The following is a 20,221-nucleotide window of genomic DNA, read 5'->3' on the forward strand; positions in this document are numbered from 1 at the left end:
ACCGCAAGGTATTAACAAAAGAAGAATTGATGAGGTTCATGAAGCTACTTGGTCCCAAGTGGGTCTTTCCTCTCAACTAGTTTTGAGGGCGTGAGGCAAGAAACGTGAAGAGCCTAAGTAGCTGGGAGGATAGGGCTGAGCACAGATTGATGGTTTTAAAGGGCAGGAATGATTGATCAGACTCTATTGAATTGACATCGCAGGTGGATGGATCGAACACCTCAAACAACTCATTGTACAAACGTCGAAGTGAGCTAATAAGCCTAATCAAAATGGCTGACCTCTTAAATGGCGAGAAGGTGGAGCTACAGTAGCAACTTCTTAGAACAACACTTTCTTCTTCTTCTCGAGAAGAGGAGGGTCGACGTCGATTCCCATGTTGGCTGCTGTTCCAGCAACAATCCTCATGGCAGACTCAATTGTTGTGCAATTCAGATCAGGAAGCTTCTCTTGTGCAATAGTCTTGAGTTGATCGATGGTGACCTTTCCGACCTTCACCTTTTGCGGATCGGTAGATCCTTTCTCAGCACCTGCACATTAGGAAAGAGGATGAGAATCACAAGAGAAAGTCAAGAGTGACCAAGGCAGTCCGTTGAGTAAACAGAGTCTAATCCCTTTGTAAAGAATAAAACTTAAACCCTAGCCTTCACATAGTTCATAATTAGAATCATAACAAAAAAAAAGCGTTAGCAAAACCCATGTCGATATGTATAGATATCCTACCTGCTGCTTTCAGGAGAAGGACAGAGGCAGGGGGTGTCTTCAAGATGAAAGTGAAACTCCTATCCTGTAATTGAAATTGAATTCAGGGATCCCATTAACAACGCTGGTGTTGCTTCCGAGTAAGACATTCTCATCCAAACCACATGAAAAAGCGTCGAAATATAATGAGTATTCAACTAAACACAATATTAACCGCTCAACTTCGCTAACTCATTGCAATGCGTATGAGCAGCATTTTCAATTCAGTCTAACATAAATCACTACAAAAATGAGCACTAGGGAACGAAGAAAAGACGCTGGAACCACATACATCGTAAACTGTGATCTCGACGGGGATGATATAGCCAGGCTTGTCAGCAGTCTTGGCATTATATTCCTTGCAGAAAGCCATAATGTTGACACCCTTGGAACCAAGAGCTGGACCTACGGGTGGCGCGGGGGTGGCCTTTCCAGCCTCCAAGGCGAGCTTCACAAGACCAACCACTGCATTCCTCCGCACCCATCCCAACTTCTTTCAAACGCTAGCGTACGAGACCGCAAAAATTGAACTACCAGAAACCATTCATGAATTCAATTCCTTCACGACCTAGAATACCACACCCAATCCCATTAAAAAAAAGAGCTTCCACACTTAAGAAAACACTCGAATACCTTTCTTCGCCTTCCCGGGCTTGGGTGGCGCCATGGCGACGACCTGCAGGGACTTGCGCACGGGCATTGATTGGATCCGCACTTCCACAGCTCGGAACGCGCCATTGTTGATTCCACACGACGATGAGGAGGAGGGCCCAGTGGTAAGAGGACGAAATGACGACCCCAACTTGGAGTCCAATCTTGCGCCCGACAGAGCAGTTCCACAGGTGGCCGCCATGGTGATGCGCTGCTGCAACTCACGTCACCGAACAATCCTCGCCACTATCGAAGGAGTTTGGCAATTTGGGTACCCAACTCCACAATCCCGTAGTTGAATTGCGATTGTGAAGAAGGCCGATGGGGGATAAAGCGAGGAGCGTTTCGTCGACGTCGGAGCCAGGTAGATAAGGCAAGCCCAAGAATGCTGATTTATACCCGGGAAATGATACCTGGTTAAGCAGATATCGGATCCAGTTGATATCCGCGTATTGATGTCTGTAAGGGTCTGATTCTCAAGTCCTACCAGGTGCGCGGATTTAGGCTGCCTCAGGCATGCTTGTGGACCCATAAGCACGAAAATGATACGATAACATGGTTATTTAAATGATTTATTACAAACATGGCATAAGCATGTGATCTTGATGTATTGTTACAGTTAAAATTGGAAACACATTGAGTTAATGTCATTTTGAATCTAATTTAAATTTTTTGGCCTTATGTAGGAAAACTTTCATTTGTGTGGATATGTAATGCAATGTGATAAGTTGTAAGCAAATGAATAAATAAATAAGATAACTTTTAAAAGTGGGCTTGTATTTTTAAACTCTTGTATTTAAGATTTATTTCTGCATTTTATTATTTATGAAGTATGGAAATATTTTAGAAAATCATTTTTTTGAAATGCAAGCAGGAAAAAAGAAAAAAAGGTAAGTTGTTGTTGTTGTTGTTGTTGTTGTTGTTGTCATTCTTTTTTTTTTAGATTACGTAAAGATGACTCAACAAAATGTTTACCTTTGCATCTGCTTCTTCAAAATCAACAAAACCTGTAGGCTTTTGTTCCTCCTCCTGCCACCGCCAGTTCGAAGCTGAACACTCCAGTGTACTTAATTCTAGACACAACTTTAAATAATAAATTGTTGCCTTGTGGGACTTGATTGTTGTGAGCAACTTCAACTTGATTTATATCACTTAACCTGCCGTGGATTTTCTACCTTGTCCTACAGAGAAATTGTACAAGGGACCTGAATTCTTTTTACTCGCGTGTTTACTCGGCAACTTGATGTGTGCCGCTTTTTCAGTTGGGTTTCTGGTCCCACCACGGCTAGCAGAACAGCTCGGAGGGGTGGACATCGTCACTCTGTTGCTCATCAAATTCTTGATCATTTGTTGTCTGGTAGCCATAGAGCTTTGGTTCAGATCTTGGGGTTTGAAATCCACCGAAAGCTTCCGCACAGAAGAGTCCCCTGTGTTACTCTCGAAGGATTCGGTTTCCACTTGCTGCTCGGAAGTGTGAGAGTGGTCTCCATGAGATTTGCGATTTTCGGGAAAATGATGGTGCCCAGTTGTCTTCATTTCCTTCACTGTACTTTTCAGAGAGACGCACTTCGTATCTGAGGGTGGAATATCTCTCTTGAGTTGCTCACATTCCTCACAATGCTCGCACTCGATGGAGTTGCTTCCTGTTGACTCAGCGTCCCAATGTTGAGTCCTTTCGGTTGAAATGGATGCATCCTTTGATTTCCTTCTTGGTGCACTCTCCCCAGGCATTTTCATTGCAGGTGCAGCTACTTCAGGTTGCTTTTCTTTTCCTTTTCCTCTTGGCTTTATTATTAAGTTGGACTTGACTAGCTTCCTTTTCGCCATTCCAGCTTTGCGAGAATCGACTACTTTACGAGTTAGTACCCACCTGACCAAAGTATCTACCGTTTCAACTTGGCATACAAAAGGTAGACTATTGTATTTCTCTATTTTTATACTGTATTTCTGTATTATTGTTTTTTTTTTTATGGAAACTAATCGGGCCATCATATGACGTTTATTAATAAGGTAGTTTCTAACAGAATATAGATTATGAAATTTTCTTAAGACAGCTTTCAATATAAGATAATTGCATAATATAAAAAAGTAAGGACCAGTACATTCAACTTACAAGTCCCACAAACGCCTCATTCGTATGACGTGATTCTCTATCTCCACAGCACACTGTCACCCCACAGTAATGTTCAAAGGTGTTCCACAAACGTGCCTTGCAAAACAACCGACAGACTTCAACACTATGCAGATGGTTTTAGATTAGAAGCTTCAGTAATATTAAAAAATTGAGTTAGAGAAGAACCAATATGTTAGTAGTGTAGTATTGAACTACCTCCTGCCAGGATTCTACATTAGGTGACAAAGATAGATGCCGCCAACAGATAAAACGTGAAGACATCACATCATGTTCCACCTGGCACACCACAGCCACAAAATTCCAGTTATATCTCGTGAGTAAACATGGACATTCCTTCATCTCTAGCACCATAAAAAAGAGAATGGACTTTATTAAGATCGTAAAGAGGAATACGGATAAAGCCTTATAACATCGAACTAGATACACCACCACAGTGACACGTTTTTCAAGGAACAAGGGATGAAGTTACATACCGGGAGGCCAATTCGAATTTTCAAAACAGTATGGGCACTCGCCTCGTAAGCTTTTAGATAGTTTTTAATGATATTTGACATGCTGCAAACAGAAACAGGGGTTATGCACCTCTTCTTACAGGGATGAAAGAAGTCTCGACCATCGGCTTGAGCATCCTGAGGATAAAACATCTCGACACCGACTTAAGAAACAAACATCCTATATACCAGAACAGAAGATAGTACATAAAAATATACATACATACATACATATACTAAAAAAAACTAAAAAAACTAAAAAACTAAACAAATAACGATCTGAATCAATTGTAGGCGATAACATGTCATTTACCTATCAAATTGAAGATTTTTTGTCATGAGATCAGGATTTGAATTGATACCAAAAGCTCCATACTTACCGTTGCATTTCACCAATAACACCGTATGCTGAGTAACCTGTCCACATTGTGGGCACTGTCACATGTGAGAAGGAAATTGACAGAGAAAAAAGACATCAAGCACCCATCATGCTCAGCAATCTGATCGCACTCTACTGCAATGGAAGTGGCAAACTGACCTAATTGGGAGAACAGGGCAACATCGAGTACCTCGTCTGCAAACTTGGTTTTGAATCCAACTGGTATACGCTCCACCGAAAGAAGACCAGCCTGCGGAGGTGGTTTTGGGAATTTACTTACGATAAACTGTGTTATAGGATGTCATCTATGACATTATGCTGATCAAGACCTTATTTTTTTAATAATACTGAGCCTCAGATATATTATAACAAACAGTACGTTTTGCTCACAGTTAAATACAATGCGAGAAACACGGCCTCCACAGCCTTGATTGGCCCAGGCTTGTACACAATCTGGAACATGTAGCAAAGTACAATCAAGAGATATCATCAATTACAGCTGCAGGGGGAAAAAATCCTTCATAGAAACTTGTGCACACTGCAATAAGCTCTGCTTCATTTGAAGATACTATTGGAAGCGGATTGTCAGAAGAAGTTACCATTCTGGCTGTAGCCATGAGACGACATAATGGCCGCTGTTTGTTTGCCTGGAGGGACGTTTCCGAGTTCGGTTTGTACACATAACCAGCAAGAAGCTATTTCATGCGCAATAAGGAAAGGCCACTTAATACTACTAGAAAACTATTTTAGAATCTAACATCTTATATTCAACTGGTTGATGCACCTTCTCAATTTCAGCATTAACAATAATAATAATAATAATAATAATAATACTACCATCTTCACAGCTCGAAGGCGTTGCTTAGTTGGGAGCTCGAAGAAGTTGGAGGGCAACTTTGGCCCACAATTTGAATTTGGGGTGACTTTCTGACCATGAGTCCAGAGATTACGCTCGCTATTATCAGCATCCTGGAAGGCGATTCAAGCTAAGTTGTTGGACAGTAAATAACAAAAATAATTCAGCTCAATACAGCTTGTTTTTACAATGAAACGAGTTCGAGAAGATCTGAGACTCCGAGTGACAACAAGATAGTGTTCACAGAAACTCAAATGTGTCATCAATGCCCTTCGAATATTGCATCCTATTTTATAGAGGAACGGAAAAGGGAATGAACACACTTGCTCATAGGAGATTTTGCACTGGAGAGAAGAATTGGTTTTATTACTGGTCGACCACCCATCATCCATAGGTTTGTCAGGCAGTATCTGCAAGTTGGATGTGATGGATGACGTCTCATCTTGGATGTCTTGCAAGTCTACTGGATTCTCCTGAGAAGTAGAAGTCAGGTTTTTCTCAAATCCGTTCGATTGTGGGGTGCTGCATGTTACCATGTCCCTGACTGCTCGTGCAGCTCTCTGACGTATTTTCTTGAGCCAACTGAGAAAGATATCAAAGACTGCAATTCTGTGTCTCCGTCGGGGGAAAACGCACTGGCCCGTAGCCCAACCAAGAGCAGTCTCGCCAGCGTCATCTGACCGTGTGCTGATAGAACCCTTGGACATGTCATCTGTACACAATCATAATTCTCGCAGAGAATTGGCCACACTTAGTGTCCTCCATTGTGGTGAGAAATCGTGGATATCTGTTCATAGATCAATACATAAAAAACTAATTCTCTCCCTAACTAGCCAGAAGCTTAATCCGTTCATCGATGTGAACTAAACTAACCTAAAACATGAGTTTTGCAACTGGATTTTCTCGATTATTTAAATGAAGAAACTGACTAAGATTTACTCGTGACTTGAATAATCTAAGCAACCATGAGAGGTTAGGTCTAGCTGTTCACCATATCCTACTTCAGGACAAACTCAAAAATAGAAGACATATATTTAGGTCATAGATTTAATTTGTATTATTGAACGATTTGTGTCATTACAGATCATTCAAAGTGAAGATCAGCGCTTGCTGTAGAAACGATTCATTCTGCAGTCCTCTTTTCCAACTGAGGGGTTTGATTAAGAAACTGATAGCAAGCTCTCCGAGCTCATGTATACCCAGGATTGTATGATATGTCGTCCCAGATATCTATGGCTGCAACTCACTGCAGAAACCTACAGAGCGTCAAATCACATCACGCAACTTTCTCAGAAGTGAGGACTCACAGATCTGTCAATTGGGAAGATCGTGTGGGTTAATATAAGTGTTTGGTATGATATACACATCTGAACTCACAAATTAACCTACAGGTATACCTTTAGAACCTTTCAAGATCTTCAAAAGCTCAATTGAGGACGGAAGAGGCTGGCTCATTCTTCTTGGGGTTATCGAATGGAAGTCTATCCTCACTTGACTTCCACCTTGCATTGGTGTTTAACAGTCCTAAGAAACACAGTGTCCATGTGATTGGGATGGTGAAGGTGTAGTAGTATGCAGTCCCGATATGCACCTACGAGACAACTCTTAAGGAGATGGCAATTTTAAAACGACCTCAGAAGAGAGTTACCGATGATACTGGTATTAGTGCAAATTGATGCACTCGAGTTCATTAAGCAGTGGGCATGAAATGTCCAGAATAACTTTCCTTTGAGATCATGACAACAGCCTTTGAGAACAGCCTTGATATTTCAACACAGAATCATGTTTGCATCCCATTGGTTGGAGATTTCAGCAGCTGCGATTGATTGCAACCGGGGTGATGGGAGGGCACAAATAGACACCAGTAGCGCTGCCCTCTTCCACAAATCTATACATGCTGTCAATCGACCTTCTCTCAAAAGAATGCCGCCGTTCTCGCAAGTACTTTCATGGCTCCTCGATCACTGCTGATTCTAACCAAAACCAGAAAACACACCAATCTCAACAAGATCAAATGCACAATTCACCCGAGTTGGGATCGAATTCGTCGGCACACTCCCATCTGTCCACCCGACATATAGATTCGTGAATTCCTCGGTTTAGAGAAAAATCAACCGTAACCCTTTGGCACTCAAGGCTTCAATCACAAGTAGTTGATAACAGCCTTCTTTCTTACCTGCAATAGATCTGATAGGCCACTCCTACTGATTGAAAATTGCAACGTGTTATAGTTCAATACATCTGCTCTTCACTGTTTCGACGAGGCTTTTGAAAGTCCCGTTTGCAGAGCAGAAAATTATCCCAGTGATCTACATAGCCCCATACTCTTCAGGAAGGCATGATCTCTCACTTACTGGTCCAGAAATCTTCTATCGCAAAGATCTAGTATGGGTTGCGAGTAATTAAAACATACTTTTCAGACCTCGGAGAAGTGTCCTTGGATTTGGGCCTTACGAGGGTTCAAGGAGGTCAAGGGAGATTACTAAATTAGGGTCTAGAACGAGAACTTGGATTATCCCATGGCGAGTGCAACTTTCGCAATGAAGGAATGAGTAGTGACGTCGTTTGTCTATGCACATCGAATGCAAATGAACTAGTCTTTTAAAATGAAGTGCAGGCGCAAACATTACAAGAAGTCACATGACGACTCACGGACAACAACCGAAGTATTTTGAAATTGGAAACCTCGGGCTGATAAAGGATGATTAACTCACAGAAAAAGGGGTAACATACTGGGGGAGAAGCGTGTTCAACTGTCGCCAAACATCACTACACCGTTGCATTTCACTCATTCGATGCGTGCATACTTTTCGGACGGGAAATTGTGGGGTTGTAGCGAGAGAACAAAACCATGCAAGAGTGTGAATTATATGTAAGAGTAAGCCGAACGGTTTTACCAAATCTCTATCATGTTACTTCGCTTATGTAGAAGTGGATGGACTTGATTGCCTCTTCAAAGTTTCATTCCTAAAGAATTGCTGCAGACAACTTCCATTCTCCATCGCCAAAGACTCTCCGGAGCTAACATACTTCCTGAGACAAACTCAATAGTGAAAGGAGTAGGAGATAGTCACAAAGGAGTACGGATCCATGCGCGACACAGCTGACATCTTTTGCTTTTCCTGTGACTAGAACAACTCATTCGTTTGAAAGGACTACATACGATTGTGAGAAATGCAATCTACTGAACAGGAGATGATATTTTCCAAAACGTTCTCATAAACTGACCAGAGAGTTCGAAATCTCAGAGAGAGCAGAATATAAACTACTACATTGTATAGCTAAGCCAAAGTTACGTCTGATTCTCACCTTCAAATGAAACCTAATATGACCATCGTATGTACGTAGAAATACAATGCTACGAGAACCTTGTATTAAGGAAACGGCACTTTCCTCACAAAACCTCAAAATGTTACAACCCTACTTCGTAAATGCGGAGCAAGATCGTCAATTACGATGTGTCGAGAAGATTGTCAAAATAAAGGTTGACGAAGTATCGGCCCAGAGACTGAACATCCAGGCGTTTTTCACTTGGCTGGTACTTCCCCCTCCTCAATTGGTACCGATATGTTACACCAGAAACAACATAGGGCTCTCCTTTCACCTCCACCGTCTCTCCACATTGGGTGTTCTGCAAATATAACACACATCGAAATCCATTACAGTCATGCTTGCACATAGCTGCCTAGTTGAAAAACAATAAATTATAAACTCGCATTTCCATGAGGTTGATATGATTTCCAGAAAGAGCGTTACATACCGGAGGCAGGCTGTGGATACCGAGATTTCGTGGAGGAGGAGTAATCACCGTCACATAATACGGTGCAAACGTCTCTCGATCACCTCGTTCTCCTCGCTCCCTCTTCTTGCACACCACTTCTACAACCGAAGGCTACTTAACACAAAGAACCCCGTGAATCAGCTTCCAAAAGGCCTGGTGTCCACGTCACAACATCAAATACAGATGCGATACCAACAAGGCAATTCATCTAAAGAAAGGACTTTAAAATAGGAGTAAAACGAAAGGATTTAGTAATGTACCGGAGAAGATGAGGAAGAGGAAGATGGTAACGAAGTCGACGAGTACGGATTAAGCCCTTTTATGGAGGAGTTTCCAAACGCACCCAAATGCAAGGGTGATGATACACAACGTGACCCACAGGCCATCGACCCCTCTCTCTGATACCAAACCCTAAACACCTCCAATTGGAAAAAAATCAGTACTCAACGCCCTACAATTGAATCACCGAATCTGTTGCACTCAAATTCTGCGAACCAGACTTCCGAAAAACCAACTTTCACAATCACTCCCACAGACTGAACCCACTACTACACCCTTTAATCAGATTCAAAACAAAGCTGCTGCTGCTGTGGTTCGATACCTTCAATTGCAATACAGCTTTGAGTACCGTGTCACTTCTATGGAACTGACACGAAAGACCTCGTCCACGCAGCAGCAGCACCCCTACGGTTGTCTCTCAGCTTGCAGCGAGAGATGAAATTTCGCATGCGAGACCTGTCGAACAAGCACGGAATCTGGGGTTGCAAGATTGTTTCGCTACACCCACAAATGGCCCCACATGCAATGCGTTAACCACATCCACTGCGAACCACGAAAATTACACAAAAAAAATCAGGCTGCCGCATTTCCCACTTCTCTTCCGTCTTGTCTTTTCGGATTTCCTCGCTGTTTTCTTTAAGCAATTGTTAGCAAGAGAAACGTGATGGACCCCGAAACACTCTTGATTGCCTTCCAATTTGAGCCACAAACTGCTCTCATGCTTGCTTTGGGGATTGAAGGAATTCAATTGTGAGAAAGACGTGAGAAAAATGTTCTGAGTAAACAAGGACGAGCCAATCAACTCTCAATGGATGAATGTAGTGTTCACTTCCAAAAAAGTGGTGCTTTTTGCAATCTTTTGAGAAACTTATGAACTACTTGGAGAGGGAGTTAGGATAAAATTCCTCCCAAATTGGAATCTGGTATTATATTTTTTTTATTTTATTTTTGTTCTTTTACAAATATCAAGTAGTTCTAAATTTGTTTTGATTTTATTTTGGTATGTCTACTTGCATGAATTGGGAATTCAATGCTAAGGAAAAGAAGATAAGAAAAAGAAGAAAGAATTGCAAGTAGGCCAAAACTAAATTTCTAACAACCATATTCCTTACTTATTAAAAAAATGTCTTTAGGATTTAATTTAAATCCTAGAACTAGTAGTGCTAGTAAGTTTTTTCAACCAATTACACCAATCTCTTTAATTAATACTTGTCTATGATGGAAAAATATGAAAGACAAAAAATTAGTAAACAATTTAATAAATGGTTGTGGATATAATCTTATGATACCATATTTATTCATGGAACTAGTCTAAAAGATGTCTTGCCAAAGATAATAGATGATAGGGATATGTAATCTATTTTTGTTCATTAAAAGAATCTATTTTTTTTTTCTTCTAAACTTGTAATTAATTGCAATTGAAGTTCCTTGCTAGCTAATTGATTGGTCAGCTTTTTACCTTTGATTCTAAAATTTTGTTGTATTTGACATATACCTCCCAACTACTTATGTAGCAAGATAGACTTGAGTTGATTGCATAGTCAAAGGCATTCTTAATATTATTGAGAATGTTAAGAATCCTATAGTAGATTAAAATTTCAATAAATGATTAAACTATTAGTTTTAATTCAAATTTTGCTACCTTGTAACGACTAAGCTAACAACATGCACAATTTTTTTCAAAAAGATTGCACATACTAAATAAATGATAAATTTTAAAATACGCTTGGCTAATGGCTAGCCTTCTTTTTTAATCTTGGTGCTAATCTTCTCAAGCCAAAATCTCTTAATTTCGTTGTTAAATACCTCTCAAAATTGACATATATGTTGAAAATCAAGTCTAATATCCATACACACAAATTTCACCTTAATCCAACTAGTAGATTACTAAAGATCTTAAAAACCCTCATTGATCCTCAAAATCCCATAATTGAGACACCAATCTACTTGAACTTCAATAACTATCAATCTAACCATTCAATTATACTCAAATTTATAGCACACAATAAAAATAATTATAATCACAAACCTACAAATTATTATTTATAGATCTACTATCAAACTTACAAAATTCTTCCAAATGTAAGCTCTTTTTTTATTTCATAAAATCAAATTTATCAAAAATAACCCTAATTTTGCAAAGCTCTAATAATTTCATTATAAATTGAATTTGTTCAAAATAAACACTTTAAAAAATCCTATAATGTCTTTTCTTAAACTCCACTCTTTGATTTACAAAAAGAACCTCAAAGTCACTATAGGTATGTTATTTTGTGTCTCAACATTTGATTTCGACTTAGGTTGACAACTAGTCCTCTTTGGATATCAACTTTTGATAATTTGAGGTAAATTTTGCATTAACTTACTATTACCTGTCTTCTAAACATGTCTATATCAATTTCTTATCTTATTTATTTTGATTTAGCTCATTTATGCCTCTACAAAGTAAATTGAAGGCCTTTTCTATTAATCGCAATATTAAGATTAAATTTTTTATCAGCTTTCTATAATTTATGATTTTTTTATTACATCTTTCTATTAGGCTTTTTTTATAATAACACCCATATTTTTATTTTTCACCATATACGTTATGTTACTACATGACATCAATCTCCTCTAAACTTGTGCATCCTCTGGTATGTACCATAGAATTCAAATCTTATTTGATTCATATTATGTTTTTTATGTCTTCATCCAATTTTTCTTCATCATTTTTGCTATTCAAGTTAAAATTAGCTTCTTGTCTTAAAAGATTTATGTCTTCAACAAGGTCTTTTATACTTATTTTTGTCTATCTTTATTTGAATATTTTGATTTTCTTCCCTACAATTAGTATTTTTAACCTTATTCTATTTATATTTTGTAATGAGTAAGTCGCATTATCATAAGTAATTTTTACTATATATAGTCCAAACCATTATTTAAAAAACTTTTTTAAAGTGTTATGTTGATTGTCTAAGTGTGAGTCATCAAATTGACTCACTTATTATTTTAGGATAAAAATATACATTTAAAATTCTTTAAATCATCATATATAGTAAGTAATATAGAAAACTTTAGAGAAATAGAAAATTAGAATGTTAGTAGTAGAAATGAAGTCTTAGTAAGTCTTCGAGGTAATTATCTTCATTAGTTTAGTATTTTTATTCATTATTAAATATTAAGGATTATTTATTAAGACCAATACTTATATTGGTCTTTTATCTATATATATTACTTATAAAAACTATAAATATTAGTAGTTAGAAGGAGTGTGAAAAAGAACCTCATGTCATTTTAGTTATTGATATGAAAAATAGGATTTATAGTAGATTTAAATTAATTTTTATTATTATCAAAAATCATCAAGATAGAAAAATGTAATCTTAAATGGATATTAGTATTATAGAAATATTTTAGGATTTTTCAGAATTTATTTAGAATTTATATAGTATTTTCGAGGAATTTTTACAACAATTTTCAAGATCTTGGTAAAAATGAGTTTTACTACTTTGGGAGTCTTTATGAAGAAATTGAGCAAGATTTGAAGGCCACACTAAATTCTTAGGCTAATTGGGTGTTTTTGAATATTCTAATGAGGTCAAAAATTCAAATTTTTTGATTCTTCTAGTAGAAAATAGGAGGATCAATTGTCACAGATATACATATAATTACCTACAAGAGTCGATAAAAGTATGTAAAAGTAGATAAAGTAGGTTAATTGTGCAATATCTTCTAGAGAAGCTTCATAGAAGCTTCATAGATGCTGCTTTGACCTTATAGGAGTCCATAGTTGACTTTTAGGTTAGAAACTTGGTCAACAAGTTAGCCATATGCCACACATGTTGGTAGCTTGAAGGACAAGCTAACTACGTAGTCCACTCATAGAAAACTTGCCTTGCAAGCAAAGACATGTGGCCTAGAAAGTCAACACATATTAGAGGTCTTATAGAATATCGCCATGTGGCTTCTAGTTAGATAGTATATATATAGAGGCAAGAGTGAAGGCTTCTTCACTCTTGTCAACTCCTTTCTTGCTTCTAGTCTAGTTTCAAGGGTCTCTAGTTTTCTTGTCTTTTGGCAATAGCTATTCCAGTTTCCTTTTAATATACCTACTTGTTTATATTTTAACTTATTATATCGAGATAGCCTTTTTGTGTATATTTTCCCTCATCGAGTCTTTGTCCTTGACAGATTGACAAGAGTACACTTACAATATCAGAGCTTTGTTTTTCTTGAGTAAGAGTGGATTACCCCTTTCTCTTGACAAGACATAAGCGTATTAGAAGTTTGCGGATTACCCACTTCTAAACTGATATTGTTCTTAGTATCTTCTTTGTTATCAAGTCTTTCTTTTCTTTTGTCTTGAGCAGTATCAAACAAATTTTTCTTCTTAGTGTCATTATGACAGAGCTTGTTAAAATGAAGAGTGCAATGGCACAAATGCAAGAGCAAATGAGGGAGTTAATGCTTGCGATGCATCAACTCAATTCACCAACACATGAAAGAACAAGAATAACAGAAAGTGGGGATATAGAGATGATCGGAGCTGCTTCAACATCTACAACAAATCACGTTCCTTCTCCAATTGTACAACACCCTGTAAGCACTAGAGAACGAAGAATTGCCTTACCCGAGAAATTTGATGGTACGAGATCAAAGTTTCGAGGGTTCATCAATCAAGTACAATTGGTAATTGAACTTCAACCGCAAAGCTATCCAACTCCAAGATCACAAGTCAGGTTTATTGGCACTCTACTTTCTGGTTCTACATTATCATGGTTTTTGTCTTTTCTTGAACAACGAAATCCAATATTGGACAATTTGGAAGCTTTTTTGGTGGAGTTTCGATCTATGTATGGTGAACATGATGCAACTCGTGTTGCAACAAATAAGATCCAAACTCTGCGACAAGGAAATCGCTCAGTAACAGTATATGCTTCACAATTTCGACAACTTGCAATTGACATTAAGTGGGATGATGCTGCACTCATCAGTCAATTTCTTTATGGATTGCAATACGAAGTAAAGAAATTGATGCTCAACTTACCTGATCCTCAAACTTTGAGTCAAGCAATCGATTTTGCGATAAAATGTGATAATCGACTTTTCGAATTTCGATCCGAGAATCATTCACGGGAACCTCAACGTTATTACTCAATGGCAACATCAGCATCTTCACCAAACGTACATTCAAAAGTAGAAGACATGCAAATTGACGCGGTACGTTATAAACCCCTAACTGAGCAAGAAAAGATTCGACATCGTCAAGGAGGATTATGATTATGTTGTGGAGAACCTAAGCACACTGCTCAACATTGTCCAAAGAAACGACGCAACTATAAAATGAGGGGTACGACGGTCAAAGAAAACAACATGTCGAAAAACGGATTTGTCAAGCTACAATAGGGACCGTGCAGCTGGAACCTTGTACAATTCCTAATGAAGGTCCTATCCTCTCCTCAGAACCCTCTCCTTGTTTTATAATAGAATTATATTTAGGACCTAAGAATTACAAAGCCTCTGCTTTATTAGATTCGGGAGCCTCAGCATGTTTTTTAGATGAACAATTTGTTAAAAGTCGTAAAATACCTTTTGTACAGAAACCTAAACCAGTACATGTAGAAGTCATAGATGGTCATCCCTTGTCTTTTGGAGATGTCACTCATGAAACTCATCCTATAAAAGTAACAATAGACGGTCATGTTAGCTACATAGCTTTTAACATAATTAAATCCCCGTCCAATCCAGTTATTTTAGGTTTATCCTGGCTAGAAAAATATAACCTTCGAATAGATTGAAATTCGCATAAACTTGACTTTTTCTAGAGCGTTATTAATAGTTCTACCAACCAAGTAAAAAATTATAAGTCTAGTATAGTAAAACCCATATTGATAGGTGCAAAAGCATTTATAGATGCAGCAAAAGAAGGATCAACTTTTGCTATTTATGCTACACCTATTTCTGAAAACGCAAAGACTTCAAGTGGCATTCCAAGTCAATATCAGAAGTATCAAGACGTTTTTGAGAAAAAGAATGCAGATATTCTTCCTGAGCATCGTCCATATGATTGTTCAATCGACCTCAAGGAAGGAACTCAGCCACCATTTGGACCAATTTACAGTTTATCGCAAGATGAGTTGGCTGAACTCAAGACATATATTGACGAGAATTTAGCGAAGAATTTTATACGCCATTCAAAATCTTCGGCAGGAGCTCCAATTCTATTCGTAAAGAAAAAAGATGGATCTTTACGAATGTGTGTTGATTATCGAGGACTCAAGAAGATCACAATCTAGAACAGGTATCCATTACCTTTGATATCAGGACTCCTTGACCAGTTGAATTAAGCTAAGATCTATACAAAAATAGATCTAAGAGGAGCATATAATCTAGTACGGATCAAAGAAGGAGATGAATGGAAGACTGCGTTTCAAACGAGGTATGGACATTTCGAATATAATGTCATGCCCTTTGGACTCACGAATGCACCAACTTCTTTTCAACATCTCATGAATGATGTATTTCGTGAATTCTTAGATAATTTTGTCGTCTGCTATCTAGACGATATCCTGATCTATTCTAAGAACGTCGAAGAACATGAAATACATGTTCGTCAAGTATTACAAAAACTTAGAGATGCAGGATTGTACGCCAAGATGGAAAAGTGTGTATTTCACACTACTCAAGTTGACTTCTTAGGATACATCATTTCAAATGATGGTCTCATGATGGATTCTAAGAAAGTCCAAACAATCATGGATTGGAAGATTCCAAGGACAGTAAGAGATGTCCAATGTTTCTTGGGATTTACCGATTACTATTGGATCTTCATCAAAGATTTCTCACGAGTTGCAGCTCCACTTACATGCTTGTCTAGTAAAGATAAATTCCAATGGAATCAAGAAGCGGAAGCAGCATTTGAAGCCTTAAAGACATAGTTTGTCTTTGCACTAGTCTTATATCGTGTTGACTTTTTCAAGGCATTTTTTATGGAAACAAATGCATCAGATTTTGCCTTGGGTACAGTTTTATCACAAATGGGATCAGATGACAAACTTCATCTAATAGCTTTTCATTCAAGAAAATTCTCAACAGCCGAGATCAATTATGAGATCCACGATAAAGAACTTCTTTCGATCGTGGATTCCTTTCAAGAATGGCGTCAATATGTAGAAGGCGCTTCTAGTCTAGTCACTGTGTATACAGATCACAAGAACCTCAAGTATTTCATGTCAGCACGCGTATTGAATCGTCGTCAAGCTCGTTGGAGTATGTCTTTGTCAAGATTCGAGTTCATTATCACTTATCGGCCAGGAAAACAACAAGGTTTGTCCGATGCCTTGTCTACACGTTCTTATTTTGCACCAAAAGAAGGAGATGCAACTTTTGAGCAACAAAGAACGGTCCTCTTAAAACCGGAGCAATTTCATCTCCGAGCAATGAAATCAACATTGACTGTTGATTCAACTTTTCTCAAGCAAATCTAGTCCAGTATGTCCTTAGATCCTCTTATTCATGATATTGAGAATAATTCTTCCAAGTCTCATGATCCTTCTAAGTTCGAGTTCAAGAATAATCTATTATATTTTGAAGGATGCTTACATGTTCCAGAAGGAGAAGCACGTTTACGTGTTCTTCAAGCACGTCATGATTTTCCAGCAGCAGGACACTTTGGATATAATAAGACTTTGGAACTCATATCAAGAGATTTTTGGTGGCCACAAATGTGGAAGTCAGTCAAAGACTTTGTACAATCATGTGATATTTGTTCAAGATCAAAAATTCCTCGTCATCGACCTTACGGACTTCTTCAGCCATTACCTATACCAGAACAACCATGGTCTTCTGTTTCTATGGATTTCATCACTGATCTTTCAAGCTCAAGATCTTATGATTCTATATTTGTGATAGTAGATCGTTTCACCAAGATGGCACATTTTGTGCCATGTACAAAATCTATCACAGGTGAAGAAACAGCTAAGCTTTTCATTGATAATATCTATCGCTATCATGGATTACCTAAAGATATCATATCGGATAGGGAAACTCAATTTGTGTCAAGATTTTGGAGGACCCTTTTCAAGATTTTAAAAGTGGACATAAAGCTATCTTCCGCTTTCCATCCTCAAACTGATGGACAAACAGAGCGCGTAAACCAAGTCTTGGAGCAATATTTAAGGTGTACTATCAACTACCAACAAGATGATTGGACAACCCTTCTGCCATTGGCAGAGTTTGCTTATAATAATACGATACATTCTTCCACGCAACAAACACCTTTCTTTGCCAATTATGGCTATCATCTACGACTTGATACTTTTGATTTTTCAAAAGTTGATAATCCTGCAGCAGAAGATATGGCAAATCGGTTGTCAAAGTTACATGCAATAATGAAGACGCAATTGAAGGAAGCTCAAGAACGACAAAAGATAAACGCAGATGTATATCGTAAGGAGCAACCACAACTCAACGTGGGTGATAAGGTACGGCTACTTCATCGCAATATCAAGACTACTCGACCTTGTGACAAGTTGGACTATCGTAGGCTTGGCCCCTTTTCTGTTTCTGAACAGATCAACCCAGTTGCATATCGGTTACATCTACCGGAGTCTATGAGGATCCATCCTGTATTCCACGTGTCTCTTCTTGAACCATATAAGACAGTGGATATACAAGGAAGAAGACAAATGCCACCGCCTCCTATAGAAGTAGATAATAATGAAGAATTTGAGGTGGAAGAGATATTAGACTCAAGGCGGGCCGAAATAAGCTGGAATATCTTGTTCATTGGCGCGGATATGATATTAGTTAATGCACATGGGAGCCATCCAGGAATCTAGCAAATGCATCAGCTAAAGTCAAAGTTTTTCATCAACGACATCCATCAAAACCAAGATGAAAATCTCTCTTATAAAAGAGACAAGATTGAGGCAAGATAACATTCAATTTCCTATCCTTGTTTGTAACTTCTTTGCATTTGTGATGCTAATTAGATGGAGAGCCAACAACCAGTGGATTCAACTCAAGAACCTTCGTTTGCTGACTTACCGGATGAGACATTGCGATTGTCACAACCTTCAAGACGACACAACCGAGATGAAGACCCTCAAGAACGACATGTTCTTCCTCGAACAGATGGTGAGATACAACGCGTTTGGTATTACAACCTTGGAAGAGATTCTCGATGTTTGGTGATATTACTGGAGATAGGAATGACTGCTGATGGTGTTTCAAATGTATTATTTGAAGGAAGTTATGAAGGCCTCAATAATGATCAAATAACAGGGTGGTCTTCTCGCCTTAGAATGGGACACTATCGATGGCTAAGAGGACCCATCAACTACCTTCGAAGAGAACAGAGATCAGAGTATGTAGCAAATACAATTCGCCGCATATTAGACTTTCTTAACATATAATCACTGCTCCTCGTGGAACTCGTCCCTAGAAGTGGAGGTAATGTCACGGATATACATATAATTACCTACAAGAATCGATAAAAGTATATAAAAGTAGATAAAAGTAGGTTAATTGTGCAATATCTTCTAGAGAAGCTTCTTAGAAGCTTCATAGATGCTGCTTTGATCTTATAGGAGTCCATAGTTGACTTTTAGATTAGAAACTTGGTCAACAAGTTAGCCATGTGTCACACATGTTGGTAGCTTGAAGGACAAGCTAACTACGTAGTCCACTCATAGAAAACTTGCCTTGCAAGCAAAGACATGTGGCCTAGAAAGTCAACACATATTAGAGGTCTTATAGAATATCGCCACGTGGCTTCTAGTTAGATAGTATATATAGAGGCAAGAGTGAAGCTCTCTTCACTCTTGTCAACTCCTATCTTGCTTCTAGTCCAGGTTCAAGAGTCTTTAGTTTCTTGTCTTGTGGCAATAGCCATTTCAGTTTCCTTTTAATATACCTACTTGTTTATATTTTGACTTATTATATCGAGATAGCCTTTTTGTGTATATTTTCCCTCATCGAGTCTTTGTCCTTGACATCAATACCTAGAGTAGTCCATGTAAGAAGGAGGGTGCACAAGTCCCATATGGATTGTAGCACCTTAAAGGTAGTTAGGAGGATAAGACTAAGGCCTCGTGGCCTCTCTTAGACACCCTTATATACTACATGTGAGCCTTGGTGAGGCTCAAATCTTTGATCTATAAGCAAGTTATCTTTGAGATAAAATATTTTCACTTCATTTTTTAATTATTTACTTCTTATCTTTAAAACTTCATTATTTATTCATAATAATTCAGATTTATGTGTTTTTATATCATTGAAAAGATAATAAAATCACCTATCTAAAAATATACTTTTTACTTTTTATTTTTACTTTTTATTTGATGAAAATACAGTAAACAAACTGTGACTTAGTTTTGAGTGTTGTAATTACTTGATTTCATTTCTTTCACTTGTATTATGGTTGTTTTTTTTTTGAATTTTTTCCAATTACATACTTCACTTCCTACCACCAATTACAAGTAACTCTTAATTAAGGCCATCTTATAATTGGAGTTGAAGAGTGAAATTTATATTCACACTAAGCTACTATTATAGATTAAAATCCAATCACCTTCTTCAATTGTCTTAGGTCTCCATTGATATTGCTTATCAAACCATGATTTATTTTGTAATCTTACCTTTTTAACCTTTCTAATGCTATTTGTATATCTTTTGATCTTTGCTCAAATTATTAAATTTTAATAGCTATTTTTTTTTTCTTATCAATTCATCTTCTCATAGTAGCACACTTCAAGTAAATACTTTTTTTCAATTGATATAATAGGTCTTTGACATATCATGAGCTCAATAGACATATATCTTATTATTGAACTATGAGTTGTTCAATCAACCTACAATATAAATGGCAAAAATTAAGGCCATTTTTTAACCTTTCTATTACAAACTTTAACTAATACTTTTACAA

At 37.7% G+C, this 20,221-nt stretch overlaps 3 protein-coding genes across 9 annotated transcripts; all 3 read right to left on the minus strand.

Annotated features, from left to right (window-relative positions):
* Positions 1-146: 146 nt before the first annotated feature.
* Positions 147-1,719, minus strand: LOC112289782 (uncharacterized). The gene is made up of 4 exons (XM_024535360.3): positions 1,375-1,719; positions 1,034-1,206; positions 724-787; positions 147-530 (listed from the first exon to the last, which is right to left on the minus strand). The coding sequence occupies exons 1-4, from the start codon at positions 1,592-1,594 to the stop codon at positions 322-324; spliced, it is 666 nt and encodes a 221-aa protein (XP_024391128.1). The 5' UTR covers positions 1,595-1,719; the 3' UTR covers positions 147-321.
* Positions 1,720-1,759: 40 nt separating this feature from the next.
* On the minus strand, positions 1,760-8,290 carry LOC112289781 (uncharacterized). Of its 7 annotated transcripts, none has more exons than XR_012218671.2 (14): positions 7,429-8,290; positions 6,650-7,314; positions 6,334-6,508; positions 5,576-5,964; positions 5,234-5,365; positions 4,996-5,091; positions 4,787-4,849; positions 4,587-4,646; positions 4,331-4,434; positions 4,000-4,081; positions 3,722-3,802; positions 3,506-3,558; positions 2,368-3,262; positions 1,760-1,875 (listed from the first exon to the last, which is right to left on the minus strand). XR_012218671.2 is itself a non-coding variant. In XM_073537732.2 (14 exons), the coding sequence occupies exons 4-14, from the start codon at positions 6,338-6,340 to the stop codon at positions 2,545-2,547; spliced, it is 1,785 nt and encodes a 594-aa protein (XP_073393833.1). In that variant the 5' UTR covers positions 6,341-6,508; positions 6,650-6,776; positions 6,901-7,314; positions 7,429-8,290; the 3' UTR covers positions 1,894-2,544. The 7 variants fall into 7 exon arrangements, 6 of the variants coding, with proteins under 6 accessions (XP_073393834.1, XP_073393833.1, XP_073393832.1 ...); XM_073537732.2 differs by lacking the exon at positions 1,760-1,875 and having other exon boundaries at positions 1,894-3,262; positions 6,650-6,776; positions 6,901-7,314; XM_073537731.2 differs by lacking the exon at positions 1,760-1,875 and having other exon boundaries at positions 1,894-3,262; positions 6,334-6,498.
* A 144-nt stretch (positions 8,291-8,434) lies between these two features.
* On the minus strand, positions 8,435-10,065 carry LOC141046020 (uncharacterized). The gene is made up of 4 exons (XM_073537738.2): positions 9,635-10,065; positions 9,294-9,444; positions 9,013-9,144; positions 8,435-8,883 (listed from the first exon to the last, which is right to left on the minus strand). The coding sequence occupies exons 2-4, from the start codon at positions 9,417-9,419 to the stop codon at positions 8,704-8,706; spliced, it is 438 nt and encodes a 145-aa protein (XP_073393839.1). The 5' UTR covers positions 9,420-9,444; positions 9,635-10,065; the 3' UTR covers positions 8,435-8,703.
* Between the last annotated feature and the right edge of the window lie 10,156 nt (positions 10,066-20,221).

Source organism: Physcomitrium patens, chromosome 12 (assembly GCF_059467195.1).
Source record: "Physcomitrium patens ecotype Gransden chromosome 12, ASM5946719v1, whole genome shotgun sequence".
Taxonomy (NCBI): Eukaryota; Viridiplantae; Streptophyta; class Bryopsida; order Funariales; family Funariaceae; genus Physcomitrium; species Physcomitrium patens.